The 21,616-nt window shown below is 41.6% G+C and overlaps 2 protein-coding genes across 7 annotated transcripts in view; one reads left to right on the forward strand and one right to left on the reverse strand.

The window, feature by feature from the left end:
* LOC105447994 (TBC1 domain family member 22B) overlaps positions 1-2,097 on the forward strand; it is a 5,146-nt gene extending 3,049 nt beyond the window's left edge. For all 6 annotated transcript variants that reach the window (XM_011686343.1, XM_011686346.1, XM_011686344.1 and 3 more), the window contains exons 7-8: positions 1,135-1,358; positions 1,453-2,097. In XM_011686343.1, the coding sequence (XP_011684645.1) occupies positions 1,135-1,358; positions 1,453-1,599 (371 nt within the window). In that variant the 3' untranslated portion in view covers positions 1,600-2,097. The remainder of the gene's footprint in view (positions 1-1,134; positions 1,359-1,452) is intronic.
* A 297-nt stretch (positions 2,098-2,394) lies between these two features.
* LOC105447995 overlaps positions 2,395-21,616 on the reverse strand; it is a 21,953-nt gene continuing 2,731 nt past the window's right edge. Inside the window, exons 3-27 of the mRNA XM_011686350.1 lie at positions 20,179-21,268; positions 19,381-19,741; positions 18,640-18,949; positions 18,043-18,542; positions 17,656-17,951; positions 16,847-17,357; positions 16,509-16,650; positions 16,255-16,428; positions 15,448-15,993; positions 14,443-15,349; positions 13,102-14,200; positions 12,524-12,811; positions 12,207-12,413; positions 11,969-12,124; positions 10,680-11,816; positions 10,233-10,594; positions 9,790-9,992; positions 8,074-9,297; positions 7,584-7,768; positions 7,303-7,457; positions 5,417-6,591; positions 5,059-5,270; positions 3,701-4,714; positions 2,864-3,316; positions 2,395-2,712 (exon numbers count right to left, since the gene is read on the reverse strand). Coding sequence (XP_011684652.1) covers positions 2,626-2,712; positions 2,864-3,316; positions 3,701-4,714; positions 5,059-5,270; positions 5,417-6,591; positions 7,303-7,457; positions 7,584-7,768; positions 8,074-9,297; positions 9,790-9,992; positions 10,233-10,594; positions 10,680-11,816; positions 11,969-12,124; positions 12,207-12,413; positions 12,524-12,811; positions 13,102-14,200; positions 14,443-15,349; positions 15,448-15,993; positions 16,255-16,428; positions 16,509-16,650; positions 16,847-17,357; positions 17,656-17,951; positions 18,043-18,542; positions 18,640-18,949; positions 19,381-19,741; positions 20,179-21,268 — 12,794 coding nt within the window. The 3' untranslated portion in view covers positions 2,395-2,625. The remainder of the gene's footprint in view (positions 2,713-2,863; positions 3,317-3,700; positions 4,715-5,058; positions 5,271-5,416; positions 6,592-7,302; positions 7,458-7,583; positions 7,769-8,073; positions 9,298-9,789; positions 9,993-10,232; positions 10,595-10,679; positions 11,817-11,968; positions 12,125-12,206; positions 12,414-12,523; positions 12,812-13,101; positions 14,201-14,442; positions 15,350-15,447; positions 15,994-16,254; positions 16,429-16,508; positions 16,651-16,846; positions 17,358-17,655; positions 17,952-18,042; positions 18,543-18,639; positions 18,950-19,380; positions 19,742-20,178; positions 21,269-21,616) is intronic.

Here is a 21,616-nt window from a genome sequence, read left to right on the forward strand (position 1 = left end):
TGATTTATCGCTATTATAAATGGCTGCCGAATAAATCAAACTTATGATTGGCCATTCGACGCCATTTTTAATATTTTCTAGTACTTTTGCGATACTGCCATAAGCCGGTCGCGCTTCTCTGATAATCTAGGACTCTAGATCACCCTAATTGTGAGGTTGGAAATGGAAATGCTACCGAACGGCAGTGGATCTTTAACGAAAAGCTATTGGTTTAACTGGCTAGACGCTAGGGATGTTAAGGCTTGAAGAGCTAGGGACTTCTAGTCTGCAGAAAAGTCAACCATCGATCGATCGACGAGATACTTAGGGTGCGTTTCCACTGAGCGCGTCACGCGTCGCGTTATTCGAATTGACCAATCAAAACATCCCATTTTATTGCGTAATTTGCCGCGTGATCCTGGATTTTATACAAAAAAAGATTATTTTATCTTTAGGGCGAATTCACACCTTGACAGAAAAGCGGAAAACAGAAAAGCAGAAGCCAATCAGAACTCGCACTGGTAACAAGAAAAGCAGAAAGCAAAAACTATTGACTACCAACGCGAGTTCTGATTGGCTTCTGCTTTTCTGTTTTTTGCTTTTCTGTCAAGATGTTAATTTGCCCTAAGTCGTAAGAAATTGACCAATCACAGTCAAAAATATAAGAAGAATAATCGACTGTGATTGGTCAATTTCTTACGGCTTACGATTTACTACCATGGACGTAGGAATATAAGGGGACAGAGAACAAAGTCATAACTTAGGCGAGGGAGGTAAAGCCGCAATGCGGGGGGAGATTCAAGAATTTTTTTTTCAACGCCAAAAAGGTGAAACGACAAAATTCTCCGTCAGACGAGAGACAATACATTGTAGAATGTAGATTATGACCGTATTTTTTTTTGTCTGAGATTACACTGACGGGAGATTTCAAGTACACCGTAAAAAAACGGTCTTGCGCTACATGGAGCCCTACAGTGGGAATTTTAATTTTTTTTTTACCAAAAAATTTATTTGGACACTTGAATTTATAATAAAGATAATGGTTTAAACGGATTTCATGTATTATTTATATTTTGCCAGAAAAAAATTCCTAAAAATTAGCTTGTTTTTTATCTCGTCAGGGTATACTAACCCCTTAATAATAACACTTTCCAGCGCCGTTGCATCAACATTTGCATCAGCATGGAGTGGATTACCTACAATTCTCCTTCCGGTGGATGAACAATCTGCTAACCAGGGAAATCCCGCTTCACTGCACCATCCGACTGTGGGACACGTATCTGGCGGAGTCCGACAGATTCGCCTCGTTTCAGCTCTACGTATGCGCGGCCTTTCTTCTCCGTTGGAGGCGACACTTGCTCTTGCAACCTGATTTTCAAGTAATCCATCCGCACTATAGCCCCTATACAGCTCGAGCCAGCCTCGTAAAGATAATGAAGATCGATCCGATCATTGACACTTTTCTAAATGCAGGGGCTGATGTTAATGCTACAAAACCTGCCCACGCAAAACTGGACGGACTCGGAGATAGGCGTGCTGGTGGCCGAGGCGTACAAATTGAAGTTCACGTTCGCCGACGCGCCGAATCACCTGCAGGCCCACGACACGACGACCAGGTGACCACTTTCCGACGGATTGGGTTGACGTTATTACGAATAGCGGCCAAGCCGCGCGAGGGCCGGGCGCTGTCCCGTGTTATCGCCGGTTTATCCTCTTCCGTCTCGCCGTCACTTATGTACACTGTGACGTACAGTCTATCACGGCCATATCGAAAGTTTCCGGGAAAAAAAAAAGAAGAAAACCACGCGGTCTCCTACGTTTCCGTTCCCGCGTCGCGACTATTAAGTTTTCGCGATTTACTTTATGCGTTTATAGTTTATTCCTTTGTTACATTGAAGGATATTTCACCAAGAGGACGTTTAGATATACTCGCCATGTTCCGCTCTGGAATAAAATTGTTTAAGTGCGTTTTCAAGGCGCGGTAAATGTAACGCGGAATCAATTGCCATTTCCCCGGTTTGCATTAAATTTTTATATATATAAGTCTCACAGACATTATATACAGATAATATATATAGACAGGAAAGTTTTATATATCGATCCTGTGTTGTGCTTTTATACGGTGATTGTGCCATTTCCACCAGCCTTACATTAATCCCCGTTCATGTCCCAGCAATTGTCATGAATTTGATTTTAGATCTAACGTTTACGCCTTAATGTCTAATATTCAAGAGACACGATATTTCATTTTATAGCATAATATTTTATAGCATGTGCTTTATTTTGATATATTTTATATATTAAAATATATGAATTTGCCATATGCCACGGATATATCATAAGTGTGATGTGTAAAAGAATTGCGGTGACAGAATGTTGAATTATAAAATCTATTTGGCATCAGACCTCCAATTGTCATTTAAAAATAATGCACGTATCTGTGCCAACTCATATATTTTCAATAGATATTCTTAATGAGAAGCTGGTTCAATGCCTCAATTTATTGACAAGAACAAATTTTGTAATGGAAAGGGAGGTAGGTATATTATCTATATTATAAAGTATGTTATAAATAAATACGGCTAATACCAGCGAGTTATCTTAGCATCTAGTATTATCTAGCTGCGGTGTTTCCTTAATTACACTTCAGTCGTTCTCCATATCGATTTGGCCGTAATCTCCATCGTCCAACGGCGGCATCATCGAGAATGACTCGTTGAGATTGAAGGTCTCCTGCGGTACAATTAAAAGAGAGATCGCTCAGTTAGACGTACGCTAGACGATAAATGCCCGCGCGATATCACAGAAATATCTTAGATTTCTTCAAATACTTTTTTTTGTTTGTTTGAACGCGCCGTTCCGATACGGACAAGGCGATACGTACACTCACGTAATCCACGTACACGGGCGTCGGATATATACACGGCATGCATTCCATCTGCGTGACGCCGTTATTGTCGGCGGTGCACTCGCAGAGCTGGCATTTATTCGGCTCGGCCGTGAGGGCGATCCTCTTCGAGAAGACACTCGCGAACTTCTTCACCGCATTCGACGAATTCTCGAGGCGCAGCTTGTCCCCGCTGAATATCGTGCCGTTCGTCTCCAGGGACAGCGGCGTGCAGTAGCCCAGCACGGTCTTGGAGAGCTTGACCTGCCTCCTCAGATCCATGTCGCCGGTCAGGACACGGGAATCCTTCTTCGTGTACGACTTGGCCGCGTCTAAGCCGTAGAAAATCTTGCCGATCTTCTCCTTCTCGAACTGGAAGTCGCCGTCCATCACTATGTGCAGAGTGATGTCGCGCTCCAGCAGTACTTGATGTAGCACGGAATACTCCAGCTGACAAGAGGAGAAAGATTAGGGTAACTGTTCCTATTAGTGTGCTTTTATATTTCAATAAGTCATAAAAATAAACTGGTACAAATAAATAGACAAAGTGTTTTTTTTTATTAAGTTAAACTTTAACTTAATAAAAAAAACACTTCTATTTATTTAATAAGTATTAAATAAATCATAAAAATAAACTGATACAAATAAATAGACTAAGTGTTTTTTTTATTAAGTTAATACTTTAACTTAATATAAAAAAAACACTGTCTATTTATTTGTACTAGTTTATTTTTATGACTTATTTAAATATAAAAGGGACACTAATAGGGACAGTTACCTTAATTAGACAAGAGAATTATTTAAATTTCCTAAAACTTAAAGAGTTAGGATTACCGTTTGGTTCTCCGGTTCGCAATGCGAGCACGGTATCAGTATGAAGGTCTTCGACACACCGGCCCGGAAGACGAGCCGCGAGGCGAAGCCGATCGCGGCGAAGATGTCTTCACTGCCGTCGCCGACCGGCACGTGGTCGAAGTAGTTGACGAAGCGCGGCACGTTCTTCGTGAAGATCTGCCCGTCGAGGATGATGCTCCTAGGCCTGTCGTACACTCCATCGCCGCCGAATACCACCAAGGACCAACGGTTGCCCGTGAGCCCTTGCTCGTCCAGCTCCTTATCGAGCTGCGTGATCAGCTGTTCCATGCTGCTGTTCATCTTTATGTCGCGATTGCAGCTCTTCGCCTCGACGATGAACACCACGTCGGCCGATCGCGGCACCTTGTCGCCCTCCAGCTTCTTGAAACGGCCCTCCGCCACCTGGCTGCCGTCCATCATGGTGCACGTGGTGCACCGGTCGGGTATCCGCAGGTAAGTGTCGCGGAACAGGCACATCTGCATGTACGACATCGCCACCGTGCACACCTCGGTCTCGGCGGGGCTGCTCAGGCACATGCCGAAGTACTCGGTCGGGTCGATCACGCCGAAGCAGACGCCGAATTCCGAGCTCTTGTTCTGGAATAGCTCGTAGCAGAACGTGGATACCGTGTCATCCTGCTGTTGAACCTTGCTGGCGTGGTTCGCCGTGTCGGCGCAGCTCTCGTCGATGGACCAGCTGTGAGCGAGGCTGCCGGTGTCCCTCAGGAACAGCTTGTTCGACCCCAGGGTGTCGTCCAGCTGCTCGTTGCTCATCGTGCCGAGGAGACCGGCCGTCTTCCCGTAGTACCAGCCTGATAATTCCAGGGTGCACAGGTTGAACTTGAAATTGCACTCCAGTCGGAATTGGTTGTGCTTGCGCTCCACCATCACCACGTTCTCCACTTGATAAACATACGTGGCGTCGTCCAATTCAATCGGCAGCCGCAGGTTGCTCGTGACATTCGCTGATTTCTGGGAGAGCAGCTTCATCGTCTGGATAACACATATATTAATTCACGTTAATTATTCCGTATATTATTATTAAAATTATTATAATAATTAATTTTGCTATTAAACTGCAATGATAGACTTCACGGATTTTTTTTATCGTTCATATTTTATGTATTATGGCAAACTATTTAAAAAAAGGATTGAAAGATTTCTTTTTTAAATTTCATTATTTCATTTTTACCGTCATAAATTTCCTAAAAATCTAGTGTTCGAAACAGATTTGTTTTTTTTTAAGTAACATAATCACAAGCATAACTTTTTACTTGTTAAACGTAATCGAAATTTGAATTTAATTTTTATCATGCAATAATAAATTCTATACTGACATCATTGAAGAGGTCCAACTCGATAGCGTTGCTTCCAATTAGCACTATGATCTTGTGAGTAATTTCCTCTTCTTGTTGATCATATTTCACTAGAACTGCGAAAGTGTCGCGCACGAAATCCTTCGCTAACAAATAGGTACAATTTCCCGCGAACTCAAAGTAACGGCCATCGAAAGTAATATAATGCTGGGAGCCGATAATCATGGCTTGCGCTGAAACGGTAAAATAACGATAAATTGTTAATTTAAAGTAGTACTATTAAAAATAGTACTATTTTCAATTTGATTAAAATTCGATTAATGTTCGATATTGGACTAAACTCCAAATATTGTTAAATTTTCGTGGCTACGAGACAAACCTTTGAACGGCGGTAACCAGTTCGACAGTTCCGAGTACGGCTTGTACTGATAGTAAAGGCTCCAGAAGGTAGTGTTCGAGGTGACGAAGTACGTCTTGACGTCCGCGATCGCCCTGATCTCCGGTATCTCGTGGAACTCGGGCGTCTGATTGAAGGCGTGCCAGGACATGGGTAGCTTCTGCTCCAGGCACATCAGGCCCTCATTGGGATCGAAGATGAACATGGTCTTGGCCTCCCTGTAGCGGCTCTCGGCCTGCAGCGCCGTCTGACTGATGTCCATCATCTTGGCGTGCACCAGCCGAATGAAGCTCTCTATCTTGAGCTTGACCTCGAAGTACTCGCAGAAGTAGCCGATCCTGTCATAAAGCTGCTCGAGCTTCTCGACGGCGTAGTTGACCGACGGCAGCTTCCGGAGCTCCTTCAGCTCCGTCACGATCTCGTCCACGACGTCCTTGAGCTCCTTGCCGAACGGCACGAAGGCGAAGTAGCGCTCCTTCACGAACTGTATCATCAGACCCGAGTACTTGTGCACGTTGGTCACTATGTCGTTCGCCTTGATGTCGCGGTAGATCTTGTCGACGTCGTGGGTGAAATTGGTGAAGCGGTCGAAGTACGGCGACGTGATGAGCTCTTTCTTACGGTCGTAGAAGAAGTCCAGCATCTCCTTGCTCGCCCTCCAGGCGAGCGTCTCGAGATAATGGATGAAGCGAATGAACAGGGGTTCCATGAGTTGCAAGAAGCGGTACCATTGCTCCGAGATGGACGAGAAAATCGTGCTCCACAGATTTTCGATGTACTTGATGAAGGACACGTGCAGGTCCTTGATAAATATGTCGTATTTCTCGATCAGCTTCTCGATTATACTCGCCACCTGCGACAGTGAATCGCCCTTCAGCACGGCGGCCGTGATCTCGGACACCTTGTTGTAGGCGTTCTTCATGGTCTCGATCAACCAGAGCAACGAATTTCGCAAGGCTTCGCCGGATTCGCCCATTTTCTCCCAGATTTCATTCAGGATGTTAGGAAGGGACTCAATGTGACTTCGCAGAGACAGTTCGTCGATAACGTATATACCGAAACCGATGATATCCTTGATGTAAAAGTCATTCGCGTTATAGGAATCGTTCAGATACCGCTTGAGATTTTCAAAGTCATGCTCGAGAATTTTCAAATCGCTGAAAAGAATAGAGAAAAAGAAAATTGTATAAATAAATATAAAAATTCACACATAGATAATTATTCTATATTTTAATATTTTTTCTATTGTATATATACATATAATACTTTATATTAACTCATTCAATAAACGGAAATGGATTAAAATGAATTAAATTTTTTTAATTTGCGGATTGAAATGGATTGGCCTCCGTGGAAATAGATACATTTCAATTTCATAATACGAATGTAATATAATATTTTTAATATAATATTACTATGATATTATATTAATTGTGACTAGGAAATGCATTATTTCAATCCATTTAAATCCAAAAAAATATTTTTTTTAGATTTAGATGAATAACATTCATGGTCCATTTTTACGAAGAACTTTTGTTGAATTTAATCAAATTAAAAAAACAACATTTCCTATCTAGAATTTTAAATTAATCAGTATTCACGATTTACTTTTTAAAGCTGTATTTTTTTTTTTTTTATATTGAATGGCATAGAAAATGTGATTCATGCAATTCCTATAAATGAATACAAAGGCATTGGACACTGAAATGAATTCAGATTTCCAGAAATACGCATTTGCGAACGTTGAAATGAATTTTTTCAATCTATTTCAATCCATTCTCGTTTACTGAATTATTTCTTGTTAATATCTTTTGTAACTTGTCTAATTTAATATTATAGATATTAAATTTTCATATTTCGCTACTTACTTCCAATCGTCAAGGAATCCCGAGATATCCTCCTGAGCATCCTCCCACACATCCATAATGACACTTTTTGCTTCGTTCTTTATATAGTGCTTCCAATACTCAACGTCGTCGTGCATGCTTTTGCACATGTCATCGTACGTCGTTTTTACAGTAGTCTATCAACAGTCGTGAAAGAATTACATTAATTACATTGAAAATTACAATAAGTGGATAAATTACAATAAGAAAATTACAAAATTACATTGAAAAACACAATAATATCTTTAATAAATTTAGCTTACAATAATATCGCTCTTAAGTTCCGGCCGCCATCGTAGAGTTGAAGTAACGAGCCTCGAGTGGTTTAGCTTCAGGTAGAAGGAAACGTCCGAAATTTTTAAGTCGTCCTCGTAGGTTCTCCAAATATTGAATATGGCGTTCCGTGCGTCCGGAATATTGCCGTGCATTCTTAAGCTCACTGTCGCGTCTGCAAATCAAAAAATATTGAAAATAAAAAAATATTCGAATGAAGAAGCTAAAGAAAAGTCGAAGATAAAAAAAATTCTTGTTCAAAACAGAAGCAATAAAAAATACTTTTTTTAGATATAGTTTAGATACTGTAAGCTCTTCATAAAATAGAATGAAACAAAGGGCACTACACATATTTTGAAATTTGTTAAATATGTTTAATATTTATTTCATCAATCATCCCATCGATTTTTAATATCTCTTACTCTTATTTAATATCTTCGATATATTATCAATTTCTTTAAAAGTTTCTGTAATATTTACCGGGCGTGTAATTCACCATCATCCAAGTGAGTTTCTCACGCGGGTCCAAGAAGAAAACTCCGGTGGCGTTAAGTTCCGGTGTATTGATAACGCTACCATTTACGACGTATTGAGAAGGCGTAGGATAATAACCGATCGCGAAATATTTGACCGCGTCGTTGTTCACCCGCCGATAGACTATTTCCCTCGATCTCCGATCGATCCGACCGATCAGTTCTCCGATTTCACTCGGCATGTAACTGCGCGCGTATCGAGCGTGGTTCACCGTTTCGAGCAGAACGAATTCTCGTCTGTGAACGAATCCCTCGATGTCGAGATCCAAATTGCTATTGACGTGCTTGCCGGCTATCTTGTAGATATACTTTCTGTTCAACTCGTCGCTCTCGTCCCTCAGCAATGCGGACAACGTCAGCAGCTTGTTCTCGTCGTTGGAATAATCCGCGGTGAAAGCGACATTCAGCAGATCCCTGCGGTCCTCCCTCATTAGTACACCCTTTAACGTGACGTTCTTCTCGAAGGTTGGATGATAGAAACTCAGCACGGCCTGCTGCTGACTCTCCGTCGACGTGCCCGCGGTGACGTTCGCCCAGTCGAAATTCGCGCCGACGCTCCTCGTCTTCTCGTCGTCGCGTTCCCATCGTAAATTCGCCGCGGAGTTCACCTCGTCGCTGGTGATTCTGTAGGAGCCGCCCAGAGTGAAGTTACGTCGCGGGTAGGAGAGACTGAGGGTAAGGAACTGATTCTCCATGTCCTCGGTGGTCATGTTGAGGATATTCACGCGATAGGACACCCAGGCGTCCTCGGCCAGGCTCAAGCAGGTGTTGTGGTCAAACTCCCCCGGCAGAATCTCGTAGTCCGTCTTCAGCGCGATCGTCTTGTTCGAGTGCATCGCCTTCAGGTGAATTTTCTGGCCGGTATGGGTAGTTCGGATTCTCGACTCGCCGGAGATGTTGAACGCCGAGCTGTTGTCCAGCCGGTAGACGTTCACCTGCTTGAACTCGACATTGGGATAGTTGGTGCCCCCGTTACCACCACTGTACTCGTACTGGTTCACGTAGACGATGCCTATGGGCTTGAAAATGTTCTCCACCGTAATCTCGATGCGATCCTTATCGATACCGCTGCTGGCCTCGCTCTTTGCGTTGTACTGCGTGTCCAACACCTTCTGATTGTTGTACATCAAGGTCCCGTGGCCAGTGGTCTCTTGCCTAGGTTTTTTAGTACCTAGTTAAGAAGTTAGATAATAAAGTTAAATAGTTAAATAACTTTTATCTTAACTTAATTAATTTTAAACAAGTTAACTATTAACTTCAACTAGTTATTTTTAATTATATATAAACTTTAACTTTTTAACTTTCTTCTAAGTTAAAAATTTATCTATTTAAGAGAAAAAAACATTTTCATATAAAGAAAATAGAGGTATTTCGTTGTTAGAAACTTAATTTACAAATAAAATATTAAATTGATTTGATTTATATTGTAATTTTTTAAATTTAGAGAAATTTTATTTTTTAAAATAACGACATTTTAATTTAATATAAATAAAGTCTTTCAAAATTATAACTTTTAATTTGACTTTAGTTAATTTAATCTTAACGCAAGTTTTTTAACTGACAATGAGATAGGTTTTTTCTCATGCAACTTTTAACTTAACTAAATTAATTTTGTAAGTCATTAACTTTAACTTAATTTAGTTTTAAAAAAATATTAACTTACCCGACTTTGTGTCTTGCTCGATGTGACGTTTTTTGTAACCGTAATTCAGAATACCGACGTGACGAGCGTTCAGAGGAACTTCTACGTGCAAAATGCCCTCCAGATCCGAATTCAATCGCTCGCTGTAGTAATTGTAATCGGAGTTCAATAAAGCCGTATTATTATTAGGCCAAAAGAACTCGGCGAATCTTTTATTCTGTTTCCTGTGTAAAAAAAATTAAGAAATGAAGAAAATAAAAGAAATATACTCTCTTTCTCTTTTTAAAAAAAATTATAATAATGTTAAATAGTAATAAAGTTAAAACATCACTTTTGCACGGCAAATAAAATTCTTAAAAACATATAATTAATATTAATAAACAAGTTTTGATTTCTAAAACATTATGCGATAAAATTAATTCTTTTCTCTACAATTTTTTCTATTATATGGTAAGTTTACTTACAAAGTAGTAAGTATAACAAAATTACAGCCAACGTATGACAATTGTTGCAGAGATATCGTAGCGTTAACGGTTCCGTTAACGTTAATCAAACTTTCGTAAGATATCTTTGCAGTTCCAATCTGCCGTCCTGAAGGGTAAAAAAGATCAGCGTTGATCAAGTTTTGCTCGTCGGAATTGGCATCGTAATTGAAGAGGAGCACGACCGTTTCCTCCTGCGGGAACAGAGGCGTGTACAGTGAATATTTGAGCTCGATTTCCTTGTTGTCGAACGTGATGTTGAAGAGATTGTTGACGGATTGCATGGCCAGCAATCCCCAAGTCAGCCGGAAGTGCCCGTTAATGTCGCGCGTGGCCATTCGAATCTAAAAGTTTGCATTCAATTTATACGAGTTTGTATTGAGCAGTTTAATTTTATTACTTATATTAATATTAAAGAGATATACAAACCGATCCGTCCGAGGCGTAATTACTCTTCGTCCGAACGGTATTGTAGCCCACCACATAAGAGATATCTTGCATCTGCTTGTTGGTGTGATAGCTGACCAGGAATCGATGATCGTCATTGTTCGGGGGTGGCAACTTTATGACGAACACCGCGTCGATGTTCTGCTGATTGCGAAAACCGATGGTCGCGTTCGTCTCGAACTCCCACGCCTTTCGATCGATGTCCAGATCGAAGCCCACGTCGACGTTCCTGTACAGCCGGCCGGGGTTCCTGTAGAACACGTGTGTCGACAGTTCCTTCTTGCCCAGGTGTGTCATGTCGTATCCCGTGATCAGTTTCACGAGCATGTCCTCCATGTAGACCAGCTTCCATCTCGCGGTCGCGTGGCACCGATCGTTGTTCAGTCGATGATCCAGCCGGACATCGCCGCTCGTGTTGGTCAGCATCATGTTGCCCTTCACCGTCAGGATCCTGCTGTCGTTCCAGGGTGTCTCGGCGTGAATGTACAGAGTCGTATTGCCGTTCACTTGCACGTTCATGAAGGTGCTCAGCTGATAGGTGTCCATCGCGCCAGCCCTCTGGATATCCGTGCGGGCTCTCACGTCCCAATTCAGATTGTTGACCACGTTCGCGTCGAGGGTACCGTTGAACGATCCGCCGTCCACGTCCAGCAGGAGGCCGTATTTCTTCCTCTTCAGTCTCAAAATGAGTCGATCGGTGTTTGCGCTCTTCGGCTTGGCCTGCACGTCCACCGAAGTGACAGCGTCGTTCTCCACGAAGATGACGGAGCTGACGTCGTAAGATTTCGCCTGCAGATCGTCCTTCAGCTCACCCCTGACATCGTACAACGATTCGTTGATCTGTCTCAAGTCACCGTGAAACTGGAAATGAGGTCTCTCCGACAGTGGCGTGTGTAGATCGGCGCTGATCTTGCCGTTGTTTAAATTTCCGATCAGCCGATACTCTCGATCGCCGAGATGCGTTACATTAACATTCAGTTTGGCGGTATTATTTACGCGAATCGCGTTGTCGTAGAGGATATCGGTCTCCAATGATTCAAGAGCCCTTATCCAGCTTTTCAACTTCGCGGAAGCTTTCACGAGATGCTTGTCTACTTGCCAGTCGGATTCAAAGGATATCTAGAAAAATAGCGCGATTCAGATTTTAATTCAATTTTATTTAATTAATAATAATTCTATCTCTATATATAAATATCAAATTAACTACAAAATTAATAAAGATGATCATTATTGTATTTTAATTAAATTACAAATAAATATTGATACTTTACGTTTTTGGATATAGGCTCTTCTATTCTTGCGTTGAACTTAACTTGCTTTATTTCTCCGGTGAAATTCTTTGTCGCGGCGACCGTGGTTTTCGGGATTTTCATAACGGGTGAATCGATCGCACCCGAAACCATCATATCCAGCAAAGCCTGCTCCAACTGCACAAGAGAGAGATACAATTTTTTTTTTATTTGATGTTTGCAAATGTGTATTTTCGTAAATTTTGAAAATTATGCTCACCCTTATGTTTCCGAGTATATTCAAGATCAATTGGTCTCCATGAATCATGAGTGTGCCTCTATATAGACTGCCCTCGACCTCTAAGATCACGTTAGTACGGAAGGCTTTGAGAAGTTCTAAAGGTGTCTTTATGTCGAATTTCACAAAATGAGCCTTTCGATTACTATTTTTATTGCCTTGATACGTATAATTGCCATAAAATCCAGTCTGCGTAAAATTTTACGTGCTTAGACCTTCTATTATATTCCATCAGTTTGTTCCGTTGATTAAGAGAATATAAAATAATACGCCAAATAAAAATGATTTAAAAATATTACCTCGAACCACGTAGTATTTTTTCTGACGTTTAAATCCATACTCATAAGGTAGTTTTGAGTCTCCATATCGATGACAAACGCGTATGAAGATGTTATCTCTCTAATATTGCTGAACGTTACATCAATATGTAGATCATTTTTTATATGAAAAACATCTTCCATGGTAAAGCTGTCGTCTATAACAATTTTATTGGGTGGCAATTGTATTATGCCTAATATCTTATAAGTATCGCCATCAGTATCGATATCCAGCTCTGTCAATATGTTTGGGATTATTGCAAGCCATATCTGCAAACAAACGTATACATTTCCGTATATTTATTAGCAATCACATTTAATAATTATACTTCTATTGAGAGAATAAATATATATTTTATAATTTTTAATTAATTCATGTTAATTTTCTTTCATAACTATAATAGAGTACAAATTAATATCTAAATTTTTAATTAATAGTACTTGTGCAGTGTGTGCGTTATATATAAGTATGTGATTTAAATTTTAAGTTCTTGAAATAAGATTTTTATAATTAAGTTTTCATGTTCGAATTATAGTTTAATTATTTGAATTACAATTACCTGTAATTCCCCTCGCCAATAAAGACCCTCGTTATCTTCTTCCTCTTCCTCCTCTTCCACCTCTTCTGACAATTCAGAATCACTCGCCGAACTCGTAATCCCCGGTTTTGACGGAATTTTAACGGGCGGTGGTTTCGGTCCACCTTTAGCCTTGATACCAAACTTGGTGTCCGCCAATCTCACCGAGAACTCTGTATCTACGTTCAACATATTCTCGGCCTGTGTACGCGTTACGATCAATTTTGTGATCACGCTGCACTCTTCAAAGTCCTCGAGAGGCGTGAGCACTATGTAGGTGTAATCGAAATCGGTGATGTTATGATAGTGCCAAGTGCCGAGGAAGCCCGCCGTGATGTTATTGTAGCCGATCCTGAAGTCGGCGTCGCGCCTGTTCAGCTTGGCCACCAACAACGCTTTTTGCAGCACCTCGAGGGGCGTCGCCAGCATGAGCTTGATGTTGAAGTCGTAAGCGGCGGTGAAGATTTGGCACAACGCCTCAACGCCCACGGGACCGGTCGGCGTGACAACTTCCGCCACCACGTGGTGGTTGCTCTCCGACAGGCCGAACCTGCCGCGAACGAAGGCAAACTTCTCCAGCGGCGTGGTAACGTTGAACTCTACCTTGGACTCCTTCCAGCGTACGAGATCGCCGATCAATTGGCCGGTGTATTTGCGTTTGTCCAGGTCAAGATTGGCCGCGCCGTAGAATTTCCAGTTAGTCATCAGGCGCAGCTGGCACTTGAGCTCGCTCTTCCGGTAGTTCATCAGAGGCGAGTGCAAATGCAGATTTCCGGTTAGATTGAATACGTCGTCCGACTGCTTGTCCAAGTGCCAGACACTGCGCGCGTCGATTACCTTGTCGGGGTTGTACTTAATCAACATGTGCGTGTCCGCCGTTTGCGAGCGTAATACCTTGTGGGTGACGTTCATGGTCACCCATGAGTTGGATTGGACGGTGCTGATCAAGCCGCAGTTCGCCGTCCACTCCTTCAGATCCTTGTGCTCGCTCGCACTGGCGTAGAATTCCGCCATCACATGCTGAGAGTCTCTCCAGTGAGCACTGCTGCTGGCTAGAATCTTGTCCGGTAGCTGCTGATATCTGCGAACACGAACAAGATAGAATTGAAATATTTTTCATAACTTCAAGTTATATTGTCAGAATTAATCATTTATTATTATTATTATTATTATTATTAACTTTATTATATTTTTAATTATTAATTTTGTTATATTTTAATTATCATTATTTTATTATTATTATTTTTAATAATTAATCTAACAGCGTTTTAAACATTACATTGATACATGTATAAAATAATTCATGCAGTATTAGATGCTTACCTCGCGTTCAAGGCGGTCTTCTTCCAGTTTTCAAAAGGCGTCAACAGTTGCGATTCCAACTTGACAGTCGTTATTTCCGGATGCACGACGTAGTTCGCGCCGATCGACGCCTTGATCGCGTTTTCCGGATCCCAGTCCAGAGTGACATCCACCAGGTAACTGTGCGGACTACGTACGACCAAGTCACAAGAGCCGGTTACCAGTCGACCCGGATAGGTCAACATTATCATCACGTTTCGTTTGGTCCCGGGGGAAGTTGCGTTCATCAGATACACCCTGTTCAACTGCAACATCGTGCCCAGCTTCAGGGCGGGATCCCTATTAGCGTCCCACTTGATCTCCGCCGCAAACTCCTTCCGATCCTCCTGATTGATACCGCTCAGGGTCAGATGCACGTCTCGCCACTTATCCAGATGTAGCTCAACGCGAATCTCTCGCGTGGTATCGATATTCGTCATCACCGAGTACACGTTGCTGCGGTATCTCGCTTCCACGTAAGACATCAGGCTGGTCGCCGACAGCACCGTGTGATTCAGCACTAACGCGTACTTATCGTAGTCCAGTTGCTCGGCATACAGACTGACCTTGAGATCGCTGTGGTCCTCATACAAGTCGCAGTTGAGCAAAATCGGACTGACGAAGCTCGGCGATTTGAAGATCATCTTCAGATGATGATTGACGATGACGGCCAGCGACCGATCGATGTAGACGCCATGCGCGGTCATGTTGTGGCCGCTGAACCACGTTCCGGAGAACTCCAGGTCGTACTCGTTTCGCGAACGCTCGTTGATACGCGCGTTGATCAGCATCGAGTTGAAATTCGGGATCGTCAGGTTCGTGTGGCCTTCCATGGAAAATAACAAACCGCGCGGCATGATGACGTTGACGACCAGGCTGATCTCCTTGCCTGCAAATACAGGAAATTAAATACTCCGAAATTTTTCGTACAGCCAGAAAACCATTTCGCATTATGGCGTGAACAGTTGTGAACTCTGCACATCTTACCCGGTGCGTATCCTATGAGCAAGCTAGTCTTCGTTTCGGGGCCAAGGACGTGGTGATTAATCCCCATTTTGAGATCCAAATTCTGAATGGGTTTGGTGAGGGCAATCAACGCGTTCACCTTCGTGCCCTGAGTCTGGAAGTACATCTTCGTGTAGGAGACAATGAGCTGCGCCGTGAGCTTGTGCCGGTCGTCCTTAAGATGCGGATTGGAATTAACTTCGGCGTGGATCTCCACGTGGCCAAGTGCTTGCTGGTACCAGGCGCTCATCACAGCGTTGAGTTGCGGATAGGCGGTGGAGTGCAGCTTCATTTCGGCGGCCTTGTGCGTCAGCGTCTTCGACGAGCGATTGGATAGCGAAACCTCCAAGTGAAGAGTCTCCTTCCTCGGCATACGTTGCAACTGATACTCCAGCTGAAAATCGCCGGCCAGGCTGATATTCCGCCTGACAATGTAGCCGATCAAATGGCTCCAGACTCGCTTCGTTTGGAAGGTCAGGTCTATATCGAACTGGGAGATATTGTTCTTCTGCGCGTTTCTAATATCACCTGGTAATTTCAAATTTTTAATCCAATTTTTTCAATTTTATTTTTTGTCATATTTTATTTTTATGTAATCATATATTATTATTTATTGGTATATTATATATTATTATAATAACTAATCAAGATTAAAATATTTTTAAAAAATTTTAAAAGTTTAAAGGATAATTAGAAAGAAAAATTAGATTATTTTTTTAAAAGAAGGAATTCCAAAGAGTATAAAATTTAATTGCTCTATCATTAATACAATCGTGCGCGATAAAATACCTGAAAAGGCAGCAACGCGTTCGTTATTGATAATTAAATGTGCTACAGGATGATAGGTATAACCGTAATTGAACTTCTTCCTCGAGTAACCCACACTGGCATCCAAGTGTTTTGTGCCATTAATATCAAAACCGATATCCATAAAAATCTCGTCTTCGGAACGTTTATATGTACCTGAAAATATATTACACACATTACTAGAATATCTTCGTCAGTCACAATTTGAGAAGATAATACATTCAGAAAACACTAACCCTTAGCGATCATAGAATTACCAGCCGAATGAAATAGAGCAGTAACGTTATTATTTATTATGTCGAAAGTGATAACGGCGCTTATCTCCCTATTCACCTGCGAGCCAGGCGTGTCGAACATTAACTTGAATGTGTTATACTCCTGAAAGAAAATTAACAAAAGCCATGAAAAACATATGCCGTCTCATGTTAAATTTTAATATTCGGAGAATCGCGAATTTTACTGTAATTTTCATTAAATATCAATATATATCGCTATTTAATCATCACAATTATTATCAAAAAAGAAGAAATTAAACAAAAATATTATAAAAAGTTATGCGTAGCTTTGATTGTACCTCGGTCTTACTCCAGCTATATTCTAACACGTAATTTTTGGCAGTTGGATCGGCTTTGATCAAGGAGACCTTGAAGAGCGTGAGACCGTTTAATACGAAATAGGGCGCACTGGAATCCTTAGTCACGTTTGTAAATTGATAATCGGTGCACATCTTTAAACCTATCAGTCTGTCCAAGGCGGCCCAGCTGCAGGTGGTGTTGCTGATGATATTCTCGGGTACGGCTGCAAGATGTCGCGAGTTTTTCTGATTTTGATCGGCTACCAGAACGCCCAGCGGTTTCTCCTGCACCTCGCCACCGTTGCTCTTGATAAGAGCGACGTCCGAGACTAATGAAAACATCTCGATCTTGCGGTTCGGTAAACCCAGACTCACGTGCACCAAACGGGTGTTGTTTAGATTCAGATGAAGCTGCATAATTCCGGAAGAGTAAAGATTCGTTCGCAGCTTGAGCCCGGCGGATTTGTAAAAAGCGTCCACCGTCATTGTGCTCATCATATCAACACTTATACTGTAAAAAGAATAGAATAAGAATATAATGTGACACTTTATAATAATGAAAGAGCTATTCTCTAAATTTTTTGGAGTGAAGTCTCCAAAGAGTGAAAATAGCTGCCACTTGAGTGGCGCGAGTGAGTGAGATTTCACTCCAGAAAATTTAGAGAGTAAACAATAATATAAAATAAAATAAAGTTATTTTTCTTAAACAAATATTATTCTACTAAATAAAACAAAAAATTAAAATTATCTATTTCAAATATTGTAGGGATTAAAAGAATTGTAAAGAAATAAAAGGTGAAATAAATAACCTGGAAGCAATATTGGCAGTGAGTTGAAATTCCTTATCGGAGAGTCGAGCGTCGTTGAGCATTTTTGAGATCTTGAAATAGCATGCCGCAGAACCGGCGAGGTCCAAACGAATTGGCAGACCGGACCCCATCGGTACTACGTAAGAAGAATCCAAGAACATCCCTGTCTTCTCGTAGAGGATCTCCTGCATAGCCAAGAACTCCCTTATCTTCTGCAAGGGATTGAAGTTCGCCAGTGCAGCCCTCACTTGCTTGTCGCCGTCCAGCGTCGTGAACATCAATTCGTTTCCGAATATCTTTAAATGCAAAAAACGAGGCATTGCAATATTGTAACGATAATACAATTAAAACATATTTTTGTTTTACCTCATTTTACTTTTCCATTACCTTGTAACCGAGACTTATTTTCGGATGATCGAAATTGTTGTCGATAATATTAGGCAGCCGTTTCACGCCGTCCCAATAATTCTCATTCTCCGACGTCGATCTGAAACGCCTGAGGAAATTCTGGAGGTGACTCGAAATTTGTTCGTTGCTGTAGATGCCGTCCGGACCGAAGAGATTCTCCGCGTAATATTCCAGACCCTCCATTCGCGCCGTGATCTCGAACAGATTCACGGACTGCCCGAGGAGATCGGTGGTCACGTTGAAGGTGAGCGTTCGTGGCACGTACGATTTCGGCGAGAAGATCAGATTCGTCTGATAGTTCATGCCGACATCATACTCTTCGGAAAAGAAGGAGTTCTCGTAACTGCGCGAAAACTTTCTAACGTCGCTGTTGAACTTGTTGCCGATGTCCCGATCCGTCAGCAGACTCTGGATCTCGACTCGGGTAGGCGAGGCAGAGTTGTAGAGATTCGTCAAGTGGCTCCATACGAAAGAACCGACTAAAGATAAACAGGGAAAGGAAACGTGAATTAGAAAGTCATTTTTCTTATCATTTAAATATTTAAACCGTTTAGCAGTGAGTGAACAACGACGAACCTTGATTGACTTCTTCTACTTTGAGGGTGTGCTTGATAGTCTTGACAACATTGTAATCGGGGCAACGCATCACCTGCAAGTAAGAGGCAATACGGATCTCCGTGTCTAACGTCGTGTTACGGTAATAATCGAGGAAGAATTCATCCCGTGTCTCTTCGCAGGACGGCAGCCTACGGTGAGCATCGACGGCAGCAATGCGAACTTCCATAGACAAGAATCCGCCAGTGTCGTCTATGCACTTCTTCAGTTCTCTTCGCATATCTTTCATTTCGAGTCCCATGTTGCCTATCGCTTTCAAAGCTTCCAGCGTCTACAATCAAATTGCAATCATATTAAAAATCTCTTTTTTTCATTTTTCATACGTTCTATTATATATAGAAAGTATTTTTTTCTTTTACTTTACTACAAATAGAGAAAAGTAGTGTCCGATGAATACAAAAAATTCGTAATTGGATTACAATTCATATTCATTCAAAATTCACATTAAGAAAATATTTATTCAAACTTGTGAGCTTTTAAAAATATTTATTCACGAATATTTTATGATTATTTTATGATTTATTTATACAAAATGTAAAGTAAAAAAGAAAGTGAAAAATAAATTTATATATCGTTATTAATATCCAGATTCGATAAAGAAAATTTACAAATTTTGAAAAAAATTTTAGAAAACAAATTTTTTATTTAAAAATCTTTTATTCATCGGACACACTAGAGAAAAGAAACTTATAAATATCATACCTCTTTTCTCTCAACGGAAGAATGAAAACGGGGCTCGCAACCTTGCGAAATTTTCTGTTGAAGATGCGACAGAAGCGCGTTCACCTCCTCCAGATCGGTACAATCTGCATCGTTTTTGCAATACGTATGAATGATGGTAGAGTAGCTGAGAATAAACTGGACGTGAGGAATTTGATGGTGGAAGTCCAGTAGCTTCGAAAGAGCTTTGATGGTGTTGCGATCCGGTCGTGGATATAGAGCGAAAGTGACGATCCAGTCGTTGACGATCGCTTGATTCACGTATCTCTTGATTATCAAATTATTCATCACGCTCACCGCGGCGTTGCTGTTTAAATACGGCAGTGCCGCGACAATATGCTTCCTGTTAAATAAAAGAAGAAGGAAAATATTAACAAACTATCAAATAAAATAAATATTATAATTTTTAGTTTTATCTTTTTAAAACAACTTCAAGTACGTATAATAATTGGGCATATTAAGTAAAAAAAAAACGCGGTACTTTGCGCGTAAAATAATTTTATCTTCTTGTGTAGTTACACCTTTATACAATGTTCTTTTACGCGTAAAGAAATATTGCATAATTTTGAAACTACACAAGAAGATAAAATTATTTCACGCACCAAAAATACCGCGTTTTTTTACTCTCAATATCCAATTATTAAACTTGAAGTTGTTTTAAATTAATTTAAATTGAAAAGTCTTACATATTATATGTTAATTTTTCATCTCTTTAATTATTGACACTTCAATTTTTTTCTTTATCAGAAAAGTGCCCGCAAAAACACGGCAGTTACATACTTTCCGTTTTTGCAAATGCTGTCGGCTCTGCTGAACAGCTGCGACAACGAGGGGTAATCCAGGAAGCGAGCCGAATGGACGAAATTAGTGAATATCTCGGAGAATCTCTGCTGCAACTCATCGGTGCTCCCAAGCCTGCACATGCTCTTCAGCAAGTCTCGGGAGGTCCGCAGCTCACCGTGCATGGTCTTCAGAGTCTTCGCGTGGTCGTATAACAACATGGTCCTCCTGATCCGAGGTACGCTTCGCACGAAGTTATCCTCGTCATCATCTCTTCTCTCGTCATCGTTGTCTTCGTCCTCCTCAAATCTGTAGGTGGAAGTCGTCGTTTCCTGAACCAGCTGAAGGATCGTCCGAGACTCGGTCTTGGCGCCGGCTTTGACGCCGTTGGATAGCGGCTGCAACAATCGCACCTCATCGCAGACCACTTTCTCGTAGACGTTGTGATCGATCGTGATCTCGCAATCGCTGCGCGACTTGAACAGTCCGTGCTGGCGGTGCTGCTTCCGCGGACTTCTGTAGGGATTCGACTGCACGACGGAGAAGTACTTGGGGCCGTAACGACAGTCGGCCAGGTTCTTGCTCTTCTTCACGATCAGACTGGTCCTCTTGGCCTCGTACAAGCGGTAGTGCGTGTCGCATGCGCCGTGAACGTCCACCTCGTCGCCGCGATGGTCCACGTCGAAGCGCCGCATGCTGTTCTGCAGCATCGACAGGACGCCCCGTTTGATGTTCAGCGCCCAGACCGGCTCGCGCCGATCCGGGCACAGCTCGTGGATCAGCCCGTCGTCGAAGGTGAACCTCAGCTCGTGGCGCTCGAGATTGGCCTTGAACTCGGAGCCGGCGCGATCCGGAAACTCGGGATTGTACGCGCTACGATCGTGGCTGATGCTGGCGTTCAGAATTCTTAGGGTGCCCTCGCAGGGGCTGTTGAAGTGCACGGACAGGGTGGCGTCGATGTACAAGGCCGAATCGTTTTTCGATTGACGAGACGACAGCTTGTCATAGCCCAGATTCGTGCTCACATCCACGGAATACGTATACACATAGTGGATGTCTTCGTTGTATTTGAATTTTCTCTCCGTTGGAACTAAAAAGAATGAGATAAGTATTGTTTAACATATTGTTAATATATAATTATACAGTGTTCCATTTCACGCGCACAATAAATTTCTTAAATATTTAGGAATCGTTGTTTCTATACAGAGAAAATATGGAAAAAAATGAAGTTTCACACGGAAAAAATTGCTATGGATGTTAGAACAATATTCTCTATGTTTGGAAAAGAAATGCATGTAAATTTAAGTTATATATTGATGTTACATGGCAAACATCTGTTAAAATATGCTCATCAGTACGGTTGTCACAATCGTAGTGCTTATAGGATAAATAATATTCGATTAGAATATCTTCATATATGTAGATCGGAAGAGCACAC

Source organism: Wasmannia auropunctata, unplaced genomic scaffold (assembly GCF_000956235.1).
Source record: "Wasmannia auropunctata unplaced genomic scaffold, wasmannia.A_1.0 LD336090.1, whole genome shotgun sequence".
Taxonomy (NCBI): Eukaryota; Metazoa; Arthropoda; class Insecta; order Hymenoptera; family Formicidae; genus Wasmannia; species Wasmannia auropunctata.